The sequence below is a fragment of the Dromiciops gliroides genome, chromosome 2 (assembly GCF_019393635.1).
Source record: "Dromiciops gliroides isolate mDroGli1 chromosome 2, mDroGli1.pri, whole genome shotgun sequence".
Lineage (NCBI taxonomy): Eukaryota > Metazoa > Chordata > Mammalia > Microbiotheria > Microbiotheriidae > Dromiciops > Dromiciops gliroides.
The window spans coordinates 182,280,319-182,303,518 of record NC_057862.1 but is presented as its reverse complement, the minus strand read 5'-3'; the positions used below and the strand labels follow the sequence as shown (position 1 = coordinate 182,303,518).

Here is a 23,200-nt window from a genome sequence, read left to right as displayed (position 1 = left end):
TGAGTCACAAGATGGTGTTACTGTGGCTCACTCAATGCCCACAATTAACCACTTGCTGTCCTAATCCCCTCAGTTTCCTCATTTGTGAATCAAATAATATGCTCATATATTTTTTATTTATGGGAATGCTTCACATGCCTCTTTTTTTTTCTTTTACTACCATTATTTTTTCATCAATCATTAGGCTCAGGTTTGTAGAGTATGTCACATTGGGTTGCATCTTAAGTTCCTTTGCTTTTTGGAATAGATTCCGTTCCCTTCTTGCTTTTCTGGTGATTGTGGAATAGTGTTATATTACTTGGATTTCCTTTCTTTTAAACTTGCAAGTCTTTCTCTTGGTTGTAAGCAGCATTTCCCATTTGTAATTATTAAATTTAACAACTCTGTGCTTAGTATTTGTAGCAAATTTGCCCTGTCCTACAACCCCAGAGAAGATCTATAGATTCTTTTGATTCATACTCTGTATTCTATGTTCAGAATTCCTAAATAGTTTTCTTATAATATTTTTTTCTTTAAGATTTTCTTTTATTTAGGACTTTCTTTTTGGAGTCCTACAATCCTTAAGTTTTCTCTTTGTACCTATCTTTGAGACCAATGTTTTACTTGTATAGAAGTTATTGGATCTTTTAACATTATTGTTTCTCTTTTATCATATTGTCCTTCATGTATGTGTATTGGCATTCCCAGTTAATTTTTCTTCCTTTTGTTTCTTTGGTGAGAATTGCCACTGTGGATTCAAGTTTTTCCATTCTGCCTATTATTTCTGCTGTAAAGGTCACAAATTCTTTCACGGTTTCTCTCTCTCGGTAATGAAGGTTAAGTAACTTGCCCAGGTTCACACAGCTAGTAAGTGTCAAGTGTCTGAGGCCAGATTTGAACTCAGGTCCTCCTGAATCCAGGGCCTGTGCTTTATCCACTGAGCCACCTAGCTGTCCCCCTACAGTTTTTCTTTCTTGAACCATTCTGGAACATCCTTCTATGGTATAATGAATGCTCTTTTTTTTTTCTTTTTGGGGGGGCAATGAGGGTTAAGTGACTTGCCCAGGGTCACACAGCTAGTAAGTGTCAAGTGTCTGAGGCTGGATTTGAACTCAGGTCCTCCTGGATCCAGGGCCAGTTCTTTACCCACTGTGCCACCAGATGCCTGTGATGCTATTTTTTGAAATTTATAGGGTCAGGGGCAGATAGGTGGTGCAGTGGGTAAAGAACTGGCCCTGGATCCAGGAGGACCTGAGTTCAAATCCAGCCTCAGACACTTGACACTTACTAGCTGTGTGACCCTGGGCAAGTCACTTAACCCCAACTGCTTCACAAACAAACAAACAAAAAAGAAATTGATAGGGTCCTGTCATCAAATTTTGATTTGTGGGGCAGCTAGGTGGCAAGTGGATAGAGCACCAGCCCTGGAGTCAGGAGGACCTGAGTTCAAATCCGGCCTCAGACACTTAATACTAGCTGTGTGACCCTAGGCAAGTCACTTAACCCCAATTGCCTCACCAAAAAAAAAAAATTTGATTTGTTTCCTTTATTTTGCATTCTTCAAAGCTATTTAGACCAATTTATATGATCTGAGGGCCACATCCTCTTCTGTCATTAATACTTTCCCCATTGGTTTATGTGCTTATGTTCAAATTTTTAAATTCATCTTCCCCTTTCTGATATTTGTGAAAATTCCATTCTTTTTTTCTTCTTTCTTATATTTCTTTTTCTGACTCCTTTCTCTATGATGTTAATTCCCCAAAGGTCTAGACCTCAAAAATATCTTGGCTTACTCTCATGCTTGGGAATTCACTTTTAACTGGCCTAAAGCTTTTCCCAAAGAGATTGTTAAGATTGGTTGTTATCTTCTTGGAGGTCTTTATAGCTCAGGCTGTGGAGATAGCTGCAGTTACTTTATTTCTTGTGCATAATTCTTATTTTGCTGAGTTTTGAGAAGTAGTGATGTCAGAGAATTACATAGTTTTACATCTTGACATGACTAATACATCCCACAATTAGTTCTTTAAAAAAGTGTAACACTAAAGAAAAAAATAGCTTTCCAATATTAACCATTTTAAAAGCGCAGTTGCTAAGATAATTCAAGAATATGAAGGGGGTCAGATATGTTAGATGAAGAGTCAGCAGGTTAGATATGAGTGCTTCTTACTTTATGGTTAAGCAATAATCCCATAGGACATACTGTTTCTCAGGCCTTCTCCCTATCACACAGAAATTTTCTTTGAAATATTCTTGTCTCTGATGTTTGGAAAATAATGGATATAGCTGAGATCACAATTGTCTCAGTAGCTGTTTTATTAAAAGTCTCTCTAGTTTGGTACCAAAATAAGTTCTGTTAGATTCAGTTCTGATCCCATGCTGAAGATTTCTCATTGGTTCAAGTTTAGCTTATTGAACAAACAAATACATTAATAAACAAACTTGTTTTTAAATCAGCCATTAAAATATGATGGATTGCTAAGTCTCAGAAGGTCCCCTCAATCTGAGTATGGACTAGTTTAGTGATTTAAAAGTCCAAAAGGCAACTAGTACAATAATTTCAAGTTAATTAAAATATGTCTTACTTTAAAGGAAAAATATATAATTGTAGACAATCAAAAAAGTTTTAGGAACGACCCATCTAATTGACTAGTTTTGTTTTGTTTTTACCATCCTCAAAGGTGGGAGAATATATCTAAGTAAATGTTATCCCCTCAAACAAGATTTTCAATTGCTTCTCTTTATACTTTTTTTTAAATAAAAAGATATCATTCTTATGTAGTTCCAAATAAGGTTTCTGTCTCATAGTTCCTATTTAGTCATCTTTCTGAAAATTCTCAGAGCTCAACTTGAGACCTTGAATTCATTTTCATAAATAAGGACTTTGATGATATAATCTTTGATCTTATTGCCAGCAATTAAATCAATCAACAAACATTTATTAAATGTCTACTCTTTGATAGATACTATGCTAGGCAGTGGCGATATAAAGACAGAAGTTTTCCTTGAATTTTTAATCTAGCAAGGAAAGACAGCAGGAACATATGTAGAGTTATGCAAAATACATAAAAGATAATATTAAGGAGAAGGCACTAGAATCCAAAAGACTAAGATAGAGTTGTTGTAGAAAAGAAAGCTAGGGATTCTAAGAGGAGGAGCTGAGAAGGGAGCATATTCCAGGAATGGGAATAGTCCCTACAAAGACATGGAATGGGATATAGAATGCTGTGAGTTTTTTTGTTTGTCCTTGGTTCTCAAAGAGGACCATGACATCAGGAGGTGATGTTAGGACTTGAAGTGGGTTGTATTTAAGTGAGGGAAGGCTGTACAAAGTCATCAGCTTCACTTTCTCCTCCATAACCATCTGGGTCCAGTGGCAAGATATATATCAGGATGACTGGAGATAGCCCCAGATGCAGCAGGGGACTTTGACTTTTTAAAGCTAGGATCTTTCCTAGGTCTTAGTTTGCTTGAGGCAAAGCCCTCTCAGTGATTAAGGCTACATAAGAAATGAGGCAAAGAATGGCCTCCTTTATATAGTTAAAAGGAAGGGAGGGAGGGAGGCAGGGAAGGAAGGAGGGAGAGAGGGAAGCAAGGAGGGAGAGAGGGAAGCAAGGAAGGAAAGAAGGAAAGAAAGAAGGAAGGAAGGAAGGAAAGAAACAAAAAGAAAGAAAGAAATAGCAAGCAAACTTGGGAGGGGAAAGCCCTCAGGGTTTCTGACTAAAACAAAAACAATTGCTATTTACCCTCACTCTAAGCCATCTTTTCCTTGTCTTTTTTATTTTATTTTGGTTTTTTGGTGAGGCAGTTGGGGTTAAGTGACTTGCCCAGGGTCACATAGCTAGTAAATGTTAAGTGTCTGAGGCCAGATTTGAACTCAGGTCCTCCTGAATCCAAGGCCAGTGCTCTACTGTGCCACCTAGCTGCCCCAACTCTAAGCTATCTAGAGGCCAAACAGTGGCCAATAAGGCTTGGGCTGGGATTTATTGTTGGTCAGTCTGTGAGAGTCAAAGTGATTTGGGGTTAAGGCATAGTCCTTTAAAAAAAATCCAGGCCCTAAACCCCTAAATATCTTGTGAGGTTTAAGCAGGTTGTGTGCAAATAGTGTGGAAGGACCATCTAATACATGAAAGGGAGTGGTAATGTGTAATTATGCTAGAAAGGTATGATGAGGTGAGAAAAGCCAGTTCTTAGAGCAGAACTTGGGGGCAAATTATATTTCTCAATTAAAATTAACCATAGGGGAAGCTAGGTGGTGCAGTGGATAGAGCACCAGCCCTGGAGTCAGGAGGACCTGAGTTCAAATATGGCCTCAGACAATTAACACTTACTAGCTGTGTGACCCTGGGCAAGTCACTTAACCCCAATCGCCTCACCCCCCCAAAAAAATAATAAAATAACCATAGTAAAGTCAGAAATAGGTTAAATATTAAAATCTATAAATCAATATTTTTTCTAGGTAGTATGAAAGTTCCTTCTTTTTGTTCTAAATAGGACTTGTTTCTAGATTGCATCATATTTTAGATTAGAATGAACTAGACCGTCATTATAAAAATCACAGAACCTGCACATCTCTGATAGCAATAATTTTGGGGAGAATTTGTTAGGTTTCAAGTCAACATTACATAGCCATTATGGCAAGGCAATAAATTTGTAACTAGTGTTTTCAAAGTACTAGCAATACAGTGATTATACAAGTACTGTTTTTATATTTATGTATTATTTAGGATTTACAAACTCTTGTATATATTTTATTCCCATTTGAGAATCATAATTTTATGACTTCATTATGATTACTATTTTACAACCAAGGAAAATGAGGTTCAGAAAGGTTGCATAAGGCAATCACAGCTACATGGCTATTATCCATGTAGTGCTTTTGTCACTACACAATGGTGCTTCCTGTCAAGGAGTTCACATGGTAGTAGGAATAATAAGATTTGCAAAGATAGCTCTAGTATGAATTGTAATGGAATCAATGCAAGAAAGACTTCCAAAGTTCTGATATATTTGAAGATTTATAGATCTTTGCCAGCTTCAGGAAATCAAGATAGACTTAATGAAAGAAGTGATGCTTGATTTGAGTCTTGAAGGAAAAGTAGGGTTTCAACAGTTAGAGATAAAAAGATAGCAGGAGAGGCTATTCTATGTAACGATTGGAATAACGCCACCTGCTGGAGACTTACTGTAGAAGAGTTCCGCCCATGAAGCGAAGGTCTTTGAGGGCAAGACTAGGAGTCTTTTCTTTGGTGTCAGGAAGTGACGCAGGCTAGTGGGAGGAGGAAGGAAGAGACTGAGGCTCTTTTCCTGAGGACGCTGGTGGAGAGGGGAGCTGGAAATGTGCTCTCCCTTTAATAGATAGGAATCTAGGCCTTTTCTTCTCTCTTTACCAAACTCTTATTCTCCTTGCCTTTTAAGCTCGCACCCCAGAAGTCGAGTGCTCAGCAGGCAATCTGGCGTGCGTCACAGGCGGACTGGTGTGCATAGCTCATGCTGTTGGTCTCCTCCCCAAAAGGGTGGTCCTAAAAAAAAACTGGCGTCTCTCCATTATCTAACAGACTGTTAAAACTTTTTTCCACATCTAGAATAAGGGATGATAAGACAAAGAATAGAGGAAAATGAGTGTACACATTAGCTGAAAGACAGACTGTGTGAAAGGTAGCAATGTTGAATATGAATTATAAAGGTAAACTAAAGTCACATTATAGAGGTCTTTGAATGCCAGGTTGAATTTATACTTTATTGGTAGCAATCAGGGAACCACAGTCAGTTTTAGCATAAGAGATTAAAGAAAGCCTCCCCCACAAAAAAATGTTACCTTGCATTTATATAGAGATATAGTTATAGTGTGGCAGTTATGTGGTGCAGTGGATAGAACTCTGAGGCCAGAGTCAGGAAGACTTCCTGACTTCAATTCTGGCCTTAGACACTTACTAGCTATGTGACCCTGGACAAAGAAAATCACCCTTTTGCCTTAGTTTGCTCATCTGCAAAATGAGCTGGAGAAGGAAATGGCAAACCACTCTGATACCTTTGCCAAGAAAACCTCAAATGGTATTACAGAGTTGGATACAGCTGAAATGACTGAACAATAATAGATTTATAGATATATGTAAACACTTAGTAAATGCCAGCAAATTTAATAAAAAGAATATATGGATAGCAATAAATTAACTTTTATATAGTCCTTTAAGTTTACAGAGCATTTTACACACAGTATCTCTTTTGAATAGAACTACAAACCTTTGAAATAGACACTCTGGCTTTATTATATCCCCATTTTATAGAAGAAGAAACTATTAGAAAAATCACACAAGTAGGAAATTCTCTTAGCAGCATTTTTTGTGTTAGCCAAAGTAGGAAACACAGGTGCCCATAGGTTTTGGACTGCCTGAAAAAAAAATTGTGGTATATAAATATATGGAACATTATTGTGTCATAAGATTAATATAAAGAATTCAGAGAAACATAGGAAACACATATAAACTGATGAAGAGTAAAGTAAGTGAATTAGAAAAATTATTTCAATAATTAAATTTAAACAACACTAAAAGTATACAATAAGGTGTTAACTTGTAAATTAATAAAAAAATCAATATAGGAGATAATAAGGTCTTTAATTGGGGCAGAGGAACTATAGCTCATGGTATGGCAAAGCAAGGAATACCCAAAAATGGGAACTGAGGACAGGGTTTTTATGGGGTAACTGAACAAAAGGGAACCAAAAGACTGTTCTGGAGTCACTACAGAAACTACTTAACTACTTAATGTAAATGAACCTTTAACAAAAGAAACTATAGGACTGCTCCTCAGTTGTTATAGATACTACTTAACTAATAGAAACCACTTAATGTAGGTGGACCCTTTTACATAATAACATGAAGTCCAGGAAGTAAGGTGGGGAATCATTTGGAGGGGATAGTTTTCTTAGGGGAGATCCATAAGTCAATCTAGAGCCTGGAATTGACAAAGATTGGTTAGCTCCAGGCAATTCATTGGCCTGGTGAAGAGAGAGTAGGTGGGGATCAGTCAGTTCTCAGCAAATTTGTGGTTATCAAATGATATGATGATTAATCTTGGTCCTATAAAACAGAAAATAAAAGTTTCTTTTAACAGAGAGGTAGGGAACTGAAAGTATAGAAGGTGAAAGAAAGTATAGAGTAGAGGGGATATGCTTTTATATAATGCCTACTGTATTCCAGGCACTGTGCTTAGAGCTTTTTTTCCTTCTTTGATTTGCCCAACAAACATGATTAGGTATTATTATCATCTCCTTTTTTTTTTTTTTTTAGTGAGGCAATTGGGGTTAAGTGACTTGCCCAGGGTCACACAGCTAGTAAGTGTTAAGTGTCTGAGGCCGGATTTGAACTCAGGTCCTCCTGACTTCAGGGCCGGTGCTCTATCCACTGTGCCACCTAGCTGCCCCTATCATCTCCTTTTTATGGTTTAGAAAACTGAGGCATAAAGAAATTAAGTTCCTTGCCCAGGGTCATCCAACTAGTTTATGTCTGAGGCCACCTTTGAACTCAGGTCTTCCTAACTTCAGTCCCAGCACTCTATCCATTGTACCACCAGCTACCCCATGTTACATATGCTATCAGATTTGATTGATTTATTGGTCCATTCTGCTCACATGGGAGGGTTCAGTGTGCCACAGGAGAGGCATATTTCAGAAAATATACTATTATCAGGAGAGATATAAAGAATAAATTAAAGAGAGGAGAAGCTGGAGGCAGAGATGATTATTAGAAGGATCCAGGCATATGCAATCTATCTAAGAATTTATCTGAAAAGTTGTTTAAGTGCCACTTGTTACCAAATGATCTTGCCTATGAGTTGGTCTTTTATCATAGAAGGGTAGGCTCCAGAATATTATAAAATTCTGATATCACTTTTTTGGATTTTTATGAAATTGATGAGTAGGTCCCTAAACTCTCATTTATTACTTAGTTATACTTCAATTCCCAGAGTAATTATATATCTAATTCATCATTTAGAAAACAAATTCTAATAGTCCATTTGTCAGAATAACCACATCCTCCAATTGACTGATATTTGTGGTTGTTGTTAGTATTCCATTTTTGTCCACTAGACTTGGCTAGAATTCAAGTAGCCAAAAGATTAGTTATTTCCAGCTTACTATATTCACTGTCATGAAAATTACCGTTCAGATAAATATAGTTCTATAGAGAATATGATGAGTATTGGCTAGATTATATTGGGCTTTCAACAAACCTTGACTAGAAAGAAATATAACTTTGGTAATAGACAAATCCAGAAAGCTTTAGTCATATTCTTTGGACCAAAGATACAGTTATAAATCAGGCATTTAAAATGAAAGCTATGTTCAGAACAAGAAAAGCTTTTTAATTCTGTAGTCATTGAACCAAAGACTGCATTTTCTTGTATCTCTCTTCGCCCAAAGGAAAAGTTTTGATGGCATATAAGAGTAATGAGACTTCTAAGAAAAAAGAACAAAAATGATTTCACATGCTAATGGACTATGAATAATAATAATACAATTTAATTTAAAATAGAACATTTTATTGAAATAGCAAGCACAATATGATTTTGGTTTTTATTTGTTTTGTTAACTTTTCTGTTATGGTGCTGTATGCAATATTCTGCATATGTAATCCTCCACCTCTCTATTCTAGGAGGAAAGTATATCTTAGAGACTAGACTGGATCATTATGATTTAGCAGAGTTCAGCTGCCTTTTATTATTGTTTTCATTTACATTATTGTAGACCTTGTATACAATTATTTTGACTGCTTATTTGGCCTTGCAATAATTTATACAAATTGTGAGGGAAAAATCCATCCATTTCTTAATAATTCTCAGGAACTCAGCAGCGAGGTGACAAAGGCTTTATTTTCTTCTCATGAGAAAGAGGCACCCTAGTTTGCAGCTAGTGGGTGCCCAGAAAGGGGGCTCGCAGACCCTGTTTTATACCCTAGTCCCTAACGCGAATGGACCTTCCCCTTTTTCATCACTGGTCGGGGTTACAATCTACCTGCAAAAACTAGCTAATCAGAATGCAGTATTCCCACCCCTCTTCCTTGTATGGGCATAACTCAGGAGTGGACCTTAATATACTTCCTTATATGGACAGAACTCTGGAGAGGACCTAATTGAGACCAGAACTCCTTGAACCATGTGACCTTACTAACCTAAGGGGGAGGAGGGGATCTGAGACCTTTGTCCTACAAACAGGTCAGGAGGAGTATGACTGACTGTTATATCCACATTGAGAGGAGACAACTACCCATTTCTCACACAAATCATCCTACTTTTTTCTGAATTCTTCAGTTGTTTCTTATGCATAATGATATACCATATCGTGTGTGTATGTGTGTGTGTGTGTGTGTAAAGATTTCAGATTAATCAGCAAAAATTTGAAATTGAATCCATGTGGACAAAGAACCTGGGAGGCTTACTCTTTCATAGTCAAGTTTCATTGATTTCATTCATGTAGAACCTTTTAATTTAATGTATCTGGTTGTCATGCCATTCTTCCTCTGTTTTCAAAGCATTCAGTACTTAGCTCACAGTATTCTTTTCTACTGAATCACTGCCATTATACCAAGGGATTTCAATATACACAGTGATATTCCCTTAAATGCACTGGCCTCCTAATTCCTCATTTTCCTTTACTCTATCTCAGCCATACACAGGAATAGTTATAACCTTGATCTTTCCATAATCCACAGATGTTCAATTTCCATGATGAAGAATTTTGAATTTCCTTGACCTACCTGTCCTTTAGAGTTGTCTTGTATCATTGTATTCCTGAAAATATCTGAGTCATTCATAGGTTATCATCTTAAAATATTGCTGTTACTTTGTACATAAGACATTTTGCTTTGCATCAGCTCATATAAGTCTTTGCCAGTTTTTCTGAGAGCTTCCTGCTCATCATTTCTTATAGAACAATAGTATTCCATCATAATCACATACCACAGTTTGTTTGATGGGCACCCACTCAGTTTTCAATTCTTCAACAGAAAAAATCTGCTAGAAATATTAATAAATATGCTATAGATACAAATAAATAAACATATAGGTCCTTTTCCTTTTAACTCTCTTTTTGGATACAGACCTAGTAGTGCTATTGCTAGGTCAAAGGGTTTTATAGCTTTTTGGGCATAATTCCAAATTGCTCTAAAGAATGGTTGAATTAGTTCCCAACTCCACCAACAGTGCATTAATGTCTCATTTTCTCTATATCCCCTCCAGTATTTGTCATTTTCCTCTTTGGACCTACTAGCCAATCTATATAAAGTAGTACCCTATAATGGCTTTTATTTGCATCTCTCCAATCAGTAATGAGAGCATTTTTTTCATGTGGCTAGAAAGTTCTGATACTTCATCTGAAAACTGTTGATATCTTTTGGGGAATGGCTCTTATTTTTATAAATTTGACTCAGTTTGAGAAATGAAGTCTTTATCAGATGAACTTGCTTCAATTTTTTTTTCACAGTTTGTATTGCTAACTGTATTCCATCCATCCTATTCCCCACCCCTTTATCCTATTTTCTCTCTCTTTTCACCCTGTCCCTCCTCAGAAGTGTTTTGCTTCTGAATATCCCCTCCCCTAATATGCCCTCCCTTTTATCATCCCCTCCCTTTATCTTATCCCTTTACTTTCCTACTTTCCTGCAGAGTAAGATAGATTTCAATACCAAATTGAATGTGCACGTTATTTCCTTTTTGAGCCAATTCTAATGAAAGTTATCTTACTTCTCCTTACTTACCCTATCTTCCCCTCCACTGTAAAAGCTTTCTTTTGCCTCTTTTATGTGAAATAATTTACACCATTCTATCTCTCCCTTTCCCTTTCTCCCAGTGCATTACTCTCTCACCCCTTAATTTTAATTTTTAGATATTATCCCTACATATTCAACTCACACTTGTGCCCTCTGTCTATATATATTCCTTCCAGCTGCCCTAATGATGAAAAAGTTCTTGTGAATTACAAGTATCATCTTCCCATATAGGAATGTAAATAGTTTACCATTATTAAATCCCTTATAAGTTCCTTTTCCTCTTTACCTTTTTATGCTTTTCTTTAGTCTTGTATTTGAAAGTCAGATTTTCTATTCAGCTCAGGTCTTTTCATCAAAACTGCCTGAAAGGCCTCTCCTTCATTGAATGTCCATTTTTGTCCCTGAAGGATTATACTCAGTTTTGGTGTGGAGGTGATTCTTGGTTGTAATCCCAGTTCCTTTGGCCTTCATTTCTTTAATGTAGAAGCTGCTAAATATTTTGTTATCCTGACTGTGGCTCCATGATACTTTATTTGCTTCTTTTTGGCTGCTTATTATTTTCCCCTTAACCTGGGAGCTCTGGAATTTGGTTACAATACTCCCAGGAGTTTTCATTTTGGAATCTCTTTCAGGAGGTGATCAGTGTATTCTGTCAATTTCTGTTTACCCTCTGATTCTAGAATATCAGGACAGTTTTCCCTAATAATTTCTTGAAAGATGATGTCTAGGCTCTTTTTTTGATCATGGCTTTCAGGTAGTCTAATACTTTTAAAATTGTCTCTCCTGGCTTTATTTTCCAGGTCAGTTGTTTTTCCGAGGAGATATTTCACATTGTCTTCAATTTTTTAATTCTTTTTGTTTTTATTGTTTCTTAATTTCTCATATAGTCACTAGTTATTAGCTTCCATTTGTTCAATTCTAAATTTGAAGAAATTATTTTCTTCAGTGAGCTTTTTGTACTTTCTTTTCCATTTGGCCAATTCTGCTTTTTAAGGAGTTTTTTTTTCTTTCAGTGAATTTTTGTGCCTCTTTTTCCATTTGTCCAATTATACTTTTCAAAGCATTTTTCTTTTCATTATATTTTTCTACTTCATTTACCTTTTAGCCTAGCATGTTTTTAAGGTGTTATTTTCTTTAGTATTTTTTCTATTTCCTTTATCAAGCTGTTGATTCTTTTTTCATGATTATCTTACATTACTTTCATTTCTCTTCCTATTTTTTTCTTCTCTCTTACTTCATTTTCAACATCCTTTTTGAGCTCTTCTATGGCCTAAGACCAATTCATATTTTTCTTGGAGTCTTAAGATGTAGGAGCTTTGACTTTGTTCTTCTGAGCATGTACTTTGATCTTCCTTGTCTTCATAGTAACTTTCTATGGTCAGAATTTTTTCTCTTATTTGCTTATTTTCCTAGGCTATTTTGCTTTTAACTCTTTGCTTCAATTGGGTTTGCTTCCAAGGTGCACCATCTCAATGTTCAGGGGTTTTTTGCAGCTGTTTTTAGAGATACTTCTAGTGACTTGTAAGTTTTCAGTTCTTCCAAGTTGGTATGATCTAAGAGAAGTGTGTTTACTACTCTCCTGTCCTGTGCTCTGGTCTGTGAATGACCACAAGCAGTTTTCTGCCCTGGAACTGTGATGAAGGTCCATGCATCACTGCAGCTAGCCACAGTCTCTGGTGTGCTAGTGCTCCTCCTTACCATGGTACCCCCCCCACTAGGACTGCAGCCTGGATTCAAGTATGGGCGAACCAACAGTCTTGCCTCAATGTTAGCAGTGAGACCTCTTTAATCCCCTTCTAACTGGTTATTCAACCCCCTTATGATCTGTGGTCTGAGAACTCTGGAAACAGCTGCACAGCTGCTGATTCAATGGTTCCTAAGGCATACTCCTGGTTTGCTGGGGTCTGGTCTACGCTGGTACAGCCTGTACTGGACTACTTTCCACTCACACTCTGACGCAGCAGATCTTTCCTGCTCACCTTCTAAGTTGTCTTTGGCTGGAAAATTATTTCATCCTTTCCTTTTCTCCATTCTGCTACTCCAGGAATTATTTTGTAGCATTATTTAACGGTATTTAGAGAGGTTTGAGGGAGAACTCAGGTAAATCATTGCTTTTTCTCAGGTATCTTGGTTTCATCTTCCTGGAACTGCTTTGATAATCTTCCTTTCCCCCAGTTTAGGTTTAAAAAAAAAAAAAAGCTGAAGCCAAAATTGATTACACATATTAGATTCTGTGCTTGAAAATTTATTTTACTCTTGTTATGATATCATGTTATTCTTTTTTATTTATACTCAATATACCAATTTCATTTTTGTGTGTCTTATGTAAGTCTTAACTGGCCAGTGAGTTCAAATGTCAGTGTCTCTAGACCATTTTTCCTTTTTTCTTCATTGAAACATTATGTTTTGGGGCAGCTAGGTGGCGCAGTGGATAGAGCACCGGCCCTGGAGTCAGGAGTACCTGAGTTCAAATGTGGCCTCAGACACTTAACACTACTTACTAGCTGTGTGACCCTGGGCAAGTCACTTAACCCCAATTGCCTCACTTAAAAAAAAATATGTTTTCATATTGGAACTTCATTCTGGAGAGCATCTGAGCTAATTTGAACTATCTTCCCCTGTATAATCTTAGTACAAAGAAAACATCTAAAAGTTTATGAGGAATTTATGCAGAAAAATATCATTTTCAGCTAGGAATAAAATAGCCAAACTTGTGGTATATTGACAACCAGTCCATCTGGAACAGTACTTTGTTAATGTATTTACCAACTCACATTTGTAGTATTTTAGTTGCTGTTGTGTAATATTAGCAATATATTATGCCTTTTGCTATAATACACAGCAGTCAGTATATTGTGTTCTATAGCCATTCATCAGTTACTTAACTAGTCAAATCACCCACTGGTCAAAGGTACAATACTTAAAGTATACAACTGCACCTACTAACAATAATGCTGTAGATTCTAAATTCTTATATAGCACTTGCTTACCTCTAATGAACCAAATTCCCCTCCCTCCTCAATACCTAACCATACCCACACCCTACCCCTAGATTAATAGAGAGATGATAAGTGGATAGGAAGGAAGGAAGGGAGGGTAGAAAGAAAGAAGGGAGAGAGGAAATTTTATTAAATGCTGTATTACAAGCACTATGTTAAGTGATAAAGATATAAATATAGACAAGTCAGAAACAACTTATTCATTCATGGAGCTTACTTTCCAATAGAGACCCAACACATAAAGCAGAATTTGAAGGAATGGGGCGGGGGAGAGGGGGAATGTTGTCAAGATAAGACAGAACTCATCTATTTGAGCAAAGGGACTCAGAGATGGAGTCCAGACTGTTGGTGAGGAACAGATGAAGGCTATAGTCCCGTAGAGAAGCTATGGCTTAGGGCCACAGAGAAGTGCCAAGGAGGCCTGGGCCCTTGAATCAGAACTGAAGGACCTAAGGTGGAATCTACATTACCAAAGGGGAAGTGGTGGAGTTGTTGGTCTGAAAAAAGTGAGCCAAGAAATGGCAAGCAGGCCTAGGTCCCCAGCACCTATCACAGTGCCTTTTATATAGGTACTTAATAAATGCTTTCTTGATTTTCAGATTTTTAGAACCATGTTATTTATTGATGCTCATTAGTTTGATTCCAACTTCTTTGAGAGATAGAGAGGTCTTTTCAATTGCAACATTCAGAATAATGCATATAAGCATTTTGACTTTAATACTTACATTACTTGCTGATAACTTTGTTTGAACTATTTTAATCAAATGAGTATATTAAAAAATGCTATCCAAACAAGTTTTTTCTACCTTATTGTTATTGCCTATAATCTTAGAATGTTTCTAAAATTTTCTCCAGACATATTTCCATTAATTTCTATGTGATTATACCTCTCTATTGTAGGAGACCTATACTAGAGTTTCAATAATTCCATGTTGTTGAGAATAAGTCCCTCATTATAATTATTGTCAATGATGTAATAATTTCTGTACAACTTTTGTATGCTAGAAAGTTTTGTAAAAATCTGATGAATCTTTGTTAACTTCTTTTCTATTAAATTGACAATCATTAATTAATATTAACTATATATCATATTTAGGGTCATATGATTTGTAAAATCCTATATTTACAAACTCCTCATTTCATTTGTTTTTAAAATTTGCTTCGATTCCTTATGTCATTTTTGTTTCTAAATATACTTTCTCTTTTCCAATATTCCATGAGCCAAGCAGGAAAACAATTCAGTGAACCAAACTGAGCCAGCACATCAACATGTCTGAGGGCATATATCTGATATACTTCATCTGTGTCTCTACCTACTACTAAGAGACAGATGAATTTTCTCAACTTTTCTCTGGGTTCAAAATTGATGATTGTAATTTCACAGCCAAACTTTTCATTTGAAAAATGGGCAAACTTAAGCCCAGAGAGTTTAAATGATTTGCCCAAGGTATAAACCAAAACCTACATCCTTTGTCTCTAAATCCATGACTCCTTCCACTCCTCTGTGTTGCCTAGTTCTATTCTCTTTCAGATAAATGAGGTTGCATTTCTCTAGTATTTTATTGTACATTCTGCAATGTTGGTCACTTGAAATTTATGGCCTTAGTAACTTTCTTTTCTTTTTTCTTTTTATTTTGGTGAGGCAATTGGGGTTAAGTGACTTGCCCAGGGTCACACAGCTAGTAAGTTTTAAGTGTCTGAGGCCGGATTTGAACTCACGTCCTCCTGAATCCAGGGCCGGTGCTCTATCCACTGTGCCACCTAGCTGCCCTGCCTTAGTAACTTTCAATCAGATTTATTTGCCGATTTTTTTTTCTTTCATATATCCTTGGCGCTTTTCACTATTTTCTGTCTGATCTTTCTAAATAATACAGGGTACGTTTCCTTCTGGGTGGACGTCATGGGGAGTTTAAGTTTTTGCCTCCATCTGGTTATGCCCCCTGCTACGAAGCTTTGCTTCCAAAAGAGAAGATGATATTGGAGCCTGTCAAAGAATATAAGCGTGATTCTGAAGGAATTAGGGATTTGTTGGGCACTACACGGTTCCTCTCTCAAGCTTCCTTCATACCCTGCCCTATAGACACCAGTCAGGTAGGTTAAAATTATTTGCTAGCAATCTACATATCTAGGCAAGATCTTTATTCTAGTCCTGGTTATGTTTTGGAATTGTCTCAGGTATTTCAACTTCTCTACTCATTGTTATCATGTGATGTATTATCATTAATTAGTGTTGTTTGTGTTTCCACTATATACACCTGCTATAGTTTTGGGAAAAGGAGATAGATAGCATGGTCATGGAAGTGATCAGAAGTAGGAAAAATCAAGGTATGTTTGAGTGGAGGGAGGAATAGACCAATTTAGTTGGAGTGTAGTTTCCTGTGCCAGTTAATAGAGTAGGAAATATAACTTGAAAGTGTTGTCTGAACCTTGGAAGTGTATATAGGATGATGGAACTTAGAAATTAAAAAATATCTTAGGGATCATAGAGTTCAACTCTCTCATTCTTCAAAGACTGCTGAAACCCAAAGAAAGCAAACGCTTTTTATATGGTCACATAGCTAGAAAGTAATAGAGCCAGGATTGAAGCATGAGTCCTCTGGCTCCAAATTCAGTGCCCTTTTCACCATGCCTTTCATTATTCTCACCTGAAAAATTATCATTAAACCTTTTCCATTTATCATCTGAATGATTGTTGGCATAAATTTTAAAAAGAAATACTAAATGTAAAAATAAGTTTAAGTAGCTTTTATAAATGACAGGTTATTTAAATGAGAAGACTTTAAAATAAAACTTCAATCAATTAGAACCCTTAAGTCAAGATGATAAAAATATTAAGAGCAAAGGTCAAATTGACCAAGTGCCAATCCTGAAAATCTGAGCCTACCCATTAATGAAGAAAGATAAACATTTGATTAAAAAAAGCGAGAGATTGTGGAACAGTTCTAGAAATACAATAAGTTCTGAAGAAATTCTTTGTTTTTAAATACTTCAGACCACAGAAATGCAAAAAGGGCAAAATAATGTATAGCAGCCAGATATTAAGTGGTAATGCCAGGACTTAAATCATATTCTGTTGCAACTTTACCTATTCCTTCCTCTGGAAGTCCCATTTCATAGTGAACAAATTTCCCTTCATTCTGGAGTCCTTTCTGTCATCACTTTTTACCTAACAGCCTTCACTGAGACCTGGCTTCCTCCTGATAACAACACATCCCCAGCCATACTCTCTAGAACTGGATGTACCTTTTCTTTCACACACACCCCCCCCCAACAGACTGGTCCTACTTGTAGAGTCTAAATGTTCTTTGTTTTCCACTACCATTTCCAGGATTTCTCTTCACCAGAGCCCGGCTAATGTCCTGGGAAAGTACTGAAGGTGGCGGGGGCAGGGGGGTGGGGGGGGGTGGTCTCTGCTCATGATGAGGACAAAGAGGTTTAAGAGGAGTGAGGCTTAGGAAGAGATGGGATGATTTTAACTCCCACTTCTCTTATTCTCTTTAGCTTAAAACCCCTTGACATCATTCATTTCTCCTGTCCTCTTTTGCCCAATATTAGACAATGAGGTAGCTCTTTTCCTTACCAAAACCAACTCTTCTGCATGGGTCCTTAATTCTTTTTCATTCAACAGATTACAACTTCAGTCATCTCTCCATCTCCCTTAAACCTACAACTTTTATCTACCAGTTCCTTCCCTATTATTTTCAGATATATTCAAGATTTTATCCTAACAACAACAAAAGCAAAAACAGAAAACTTCACTCTCCCATCTCCTCAAGCTATTTTCCTGTATCTTTCTTCCCATTCTCACTGACTTCAATTTCCTTCCTCTCACTCATTCTTTGGCCCTTTGTAAACTGGTGTCCAACTTTGTCACTCAAAATTACTTTTTCTACAATTTCCAACTGTCTCTTAATTGCCAAATATAATAGCTATTCTCCATTCTCAATCTCTCTTTTTCATTTGACATCATGGACCACCCTCTGATCCTGGATACACTTTCCTCTCTGCTTTTTCAAGACTAATTTCTTTTGGTTATTTTCTTACCTATATAAGATTTCTCTTTCCCTCTTAGATGGTTCAGCGTCCATATAATACTTCCTAACTATGGGCATAGAACCTTAAGGTTCTATCCTAGTCCCCTGGGGTTCTATCCTAGTCCCCTTTCTCCCTTGTTCACTAGGCTTCTTATCTAATAACCCCACTCTGCCACCATCAAAAATGTCCTTCCTCTTTGACTTTTAGAAACCCCAGTTTTTCATTTAAAAGTCAAGTTACAGCATTAACCATTCAGTTTTCATATGTTTAGCACAATGCTGAATAGATATTAATGTCTAAAAATGCCTTTCATTCATTCATGTAGCAAAGTAGCCATTTTTAATTAAGAGTACATTAGAGTCACAGAGTCACGGTGAAACCACTTTACATTGTTGCTATACTTGTTTGACAAAATACTGTACGGTTTAGATTAGCCTGGGTAATTAACACTTTTGGGAGGGTGGGGCATCATACTTGTGATTTCAGTGGTGCAGAGAGCTCCTGAGTAGGAGGAACTTCCTCTACCAAAGCAGGTTGTCAGCAATTTACAAGTTTTTTTGTTTTTTGGTTTTTTTGCGGGGCAATGGGGGTTAAGTGACTTGCCCAGGGTCACACAGCCGGTAAGTGTCAAGTGTCTGAGGCCAGATTTGAACTCAGGAACTCCTGAATCCAAGGCTGGTGCTTTATCCACTGCGCCACCTAGCCAACCCCAATTTACAAGTTTTGAATAAGGAAATAATCGTTTCACATTACTCTTCTTCACATACTATTACAAACAAACTGAACTACTATATATTCCCCAAACTTGACATTTCATCTCCTGCCTTCTTCTGTGCTTCCTCCCAAAACATTCCTTATTCCTGGTATGTACTCCTTCCTAATCTCTTCTGCCTTTTAATTTCAAAGCAGTTTCACATATATTCATTCATTTGATAGTCATTATAAACTGTTTCCTCTGTTCTATCTTAAGACCTACATTCTCTCTTATATGGTCTCTTGGGATGGGAATTTGGCTTAAATAAGGAAGGTGTGATGGTGGATATAGTAAATTCTAGGACTTGAAATTTCTTACACTTAATTTATGGTAATCAACTCTCACTTTTTTTTTTTTACTTCTTTCCTTTCCCTATAGATTGTTTTGCCTCCCCATCTAGAAAAGATCCGAGATAGACTGGCTGAAAATATTCATGAGCTATGGGGAATGAATAAAATAGAACTAGGATGGACCTTTGGCAAGGTATGTAATGACTATGATTAGCCTACAGATGGTTGAGATGCTTTATCTGCATAAAGGAGAAATTCTAAGAATGATAGGATGAGGAGGAAGAGAAATGTGGTTATTCTTTCTCGCCACTAGCCTTGTTTCTGTTCAGTAGGAGCCTTCATTTTTTTCTGCACACTCATAATTTTACTAAGTATTAATTACATCTTTATTCTTTTAGAGGCTTGAAAGATTATTTCACCCCATATTTAATTTTTCCTTGAACAAAATGTTTTCATGTTTAATACATGAATATTTCAAGTTTCCATGATTTGATCTGGCTTGAGACTTACAGCAGTCTTTCTCAAATTGCACTGCAAAGAACCCAGAAAGCGCCACCCACCATCTCTCAAGTGTTTGGTTTTTTAATGAGCCTTGTATTATTTGTTAATATGCACTAAAATAGTGATTTTGGATAATTTTACTCTGAGTGTTCTGCCAAAGTTTTATTTTAACTGAAGGACTCTACCACTGTGAAAAAGTTTGGGAATCACTGAGGAATTGTTCATTTTAGAGGGCTGCCTTCTATATAATAAGGAGAGCATTTTGCTGACCTACTTCTCAGATTTTGTTTTGGATTTATGTGAGACTGATATTTTTTTAATTGTAGATTGTTATTTCTCTTTATAAATACCCTTTATATATGAACATCTTTATATGTAGGTATAGTGAATAGAGCATTGAACTTTGAGTCAGTGAGATGTAGTTTCACATTCAGTCTCTGAGAATTCCTAGATGTGTGAGCCATTTAACTTCTCTGAGCCTCAATTTCAAAATTTGTAAAATGTGGAGAATAATAGCACCTATCTACATGGAAAGCACTTTGCAAACCTTAAAGCAGTATATGAATGTGAGTTGTTACTATTATTAAAAACTAAAGAGAAGGGAATTACACTTTTTAGAAGTTTAGTTGTTTTCTGATAATCCAGTGAGATAAGTAGATGACTAAAGTAGTCTATAGGATCTCCTTCTCTAGAAAACTTTTTAAAGAAGATTCAAAACTAAAAAGTTAATAAAGAGATTGATTTGGAGGGAAGTTTGTTATAGGTCTTGTCTGAAAGATTAGATAAGTTCTGAAGCTCACTAATAGCTCATATTGGTCTCATCAGCTACAGTCAAATATACTGTACCTTAACTCCAACATAGTGATGTCATTTTGATCCTCTTTGACAACAAAAGACAACCTCCATCCTATGTTTTTCCCATTTATCCTTCTCTCTTTCTCCTTTCATGCTGTCCCTCCTCAAACGTGATTTGCTTCTGACCACTGCCTCCTGCAGTCTGTCCTCCTTCTATCAGCACTCCCTCACCTTCTTTTTTTCCCCTCTTCCCTGTAGGGTAAGATAGATTTTTACCCAACTGAATATGTATGTTATTATCTCTTTGAGCTAATTCCAGTGAAAGTAAGGTTCAAGCATTGCTTGCCACCCTGACTAATCTTTCCCTTCACTGTAAAAGCTCTTTCAAACCTCTTTTATGCTAGATAACTTATCTTATTCTACCTCTCCCTTCTCCTTTCTCCTTTCTCCCAGAGCATATCTCTTTCTGACCCCTTAATTTAGTTTTTTTGGATATCCCTTCATAGTCAACTCACATCCCTGTGCTCTGTCTATGTATATACTGCTAACTGCCATAATGATAAAGTTCTTATGAGTTACCATATAAACTTCCCATGTAGGAATGTAAAGAATTTAACCTTATTTAATCCCTTATGATGTCTCTTTCTGTTTACTTTTTTATTCTTCTCTTGAGTCTTATATTTAAAAGTCAGATTTTCTATTCAGCTATGGCCTTTTCATTAGGAATGCTTGAAAGTCCTCTATTTCATTAAATATCCAATTTTTTTACCTGAAGGATTACACTCAGTTTTGCGGAGTAGGTGATTCTTGGTTATAATCCTAGCTTCTTTGCCTTCTGTAATATCACATTCCAGACCCTCTGCTGCTTTAATGTGGAGGCTGCTAAATTTTCTGTGATCCTAACTGTGGCTCTATGATATTTGAATTGTTTCTTTCTGGCTGTTTGCAAAATTTTGTCCTTGACCTGGGTGCCTGGAATTTGGCAATAGCATTCCTGGGAGTTTTCATTCTGGAGAAGTTTATTGCTGGATTCTTTCAATTTCTATTTTACCCTCTGGATCTAAGATATTATGAAAGTTTTCCTTGACAATTTCTTGAAATATGATGTGCAGGCTCTTTTTAATTTTTTATTTTTTTATCATGGCTTCCAGGTAGTCCAATAATTTTTCAATTATCTATCCTGGATCTATTTTTGGGTCAGTTTTTTTTTTCCAGTGAGCTATTCCACATTTTCTATTTTTTCTTCTTTTTATTTTGTTTCTTGATGTCTCATGGAGTCATTAGCTTCTACCTGCCCAATTCTAGTTTTTAAGGAATTGATTCCTTAAGTGTGTTTTTGTACCCCCTCTTCCATTTGTCCAATTTTATTTTTTAAGGAGTTCTCTTAAATGGATTTTCATATCTTTTACCTTTTGGCCTATTCTGTTTTTTTAAGGTGTTGTTTTCTTCAGTATTTTTTGTGCCTCCTTTCCCAACCTGTTGACTCTTTTTTCATGGTTTTCTTACATTACTCTCATTTCTTCCCCCAATTTTCCCTCTACCTTTCTTATTTGATGTTTAAAATTCTTTTGGAGCTCTTTCAGGATTTCTTTTGGGGCCTGAGACCAATGCACATTTTTCTTTGAAGCTTTTGCATGTAGCTGCTTTAATTTTCTTTTCTTCTGATTTCGTGTTTTGATTTTCCCTGTCAACATAGTAATAACTTTCTTTGGTAAGATTCCTTTTGTTTTGTTTGCTCATTTTTCCAGTCTATTTCTTGACTTTTAACTTCATATTAAAGTTGGGCTTTGCTCCTGGGTTGGAGAGCTTCAGGTTTTTTGTGCTACTGTTTTAGAGTTAGTTTTGAGGGTCTGTAGGGTTTTTTGTTCTTCCTAGGTGGTATGATCTAAGGAGAGGTGATCATTGCTCTCCTAATCTGTGCTCTTATCTGTCAGTACCTCTTCCTGATAGTGCCCCTCCTCATCCTAGGATTTTGACCTGGATCTGTATATGGTTAATGTTCCTAGGGCCAGCAAAGAGTCTCTTATAATCTCCTTCTGACCAGTTGTTTGACCCCTTTACTGTCCTGTGAGCTAAGAAGGCCTGCTCCTGGCTTGCTGGGATCCTGTGCTGATCTGTGCTTCACTCTCACCCCAGTGAGACAGTCCTTTTTTCCCCCCAACCTTCTAAATTTTCCTGAGCTATAGAATTGTTTTACCTCATCCTTTAGTTTATTCTTTTGCTTCCAAATTCATTTTGATGGTTATTTTAATCTTATTTGGAAAGGAATTTGGGAGAGCTCAGGCAGGTTCCACCCTTTACTCCATGATCTTGGCATCTTAGTACATGATCCTTAGAAGTACTTCTGACCAAACAAAAAATCAGCCAGAGGCTACTTTTTGTTGATGATAAGCCAGCCTCTCCATACTTTACTAGGTTGGTCATTGGATGACAGACATAGTCTATTATCATTTCTATGCTCAGAGTATTGAACATGTTATCATCGTGTTAGGCATCAGAGTAGAATTTGGTGGAGTATATTTTAAGTATATTATAGGTTAAATAATATTAATAATTAACATTTACATAACATTTTAAGGTTTACAAAACATTTTATATACATAATTGTTTAAGCCTCACCACAATCAGGTGAACTATCTACTATAGGATTATTTTCCCATTTGTACAAATGAGAAAACTGAGGCTGAGGGAGGTTCAATGACTTTTCCTTGGACAGCAGGTCTTGGTGGAGGGATTTGAACTTAGTTCTACTTAACTTTAAATCTAGTTGGACCATCATCAATGCCATATGGCCCCTTCAAAGTAAGATTTCTTTAGCTGGCTTTAGAGACTGGTTTTTTTTTGTTTGTTTTTTGTTTTTTTTTGTGGGGCAATGAGGGTTAAGTGACTTGCCCAGGGTCACACAGCTAGTAAGTGTCAAGTCTCTTTGGCCGGATTTGAACTCAGGTACTCCTGAATCCAGGGCCAGTGCTTTATCCATTGCACCACCTAGCTGCCCCCTTGAGAGCCTATTTTATGGAAAATAAAATTCATTCTGAATTCCAAACAAGCAGTTTAAAGATGAATATTTTGAACACAGTC

General features: G+C 36.6%; 1 protein-coding gene across 1 annotated transcript in view; it reads left to right on the top strand.

Moving 5' to 3' along the window:
- Window positions 1-23,200, top strand: part of RYR3 (ryanodine receptor 3) — a 681,173-nt gene that overhangs the window by 388,816 nt on the left and 269,157 nt on the right. The window contains exons 20-21 of the mRNA XM_043982013.1: window positions 15,619-15,835; window positions 18,912-19,016. Coding sequence (XP_043837948.1) covers window positions 15,619-15,835; window positions 18,912-19,016 — 322 coding nt within the window. The remainder of the gene's footprint in view (window positions 1-15,618; window positions 15,836-18,911; window positions 19,017-23,200) is intronic.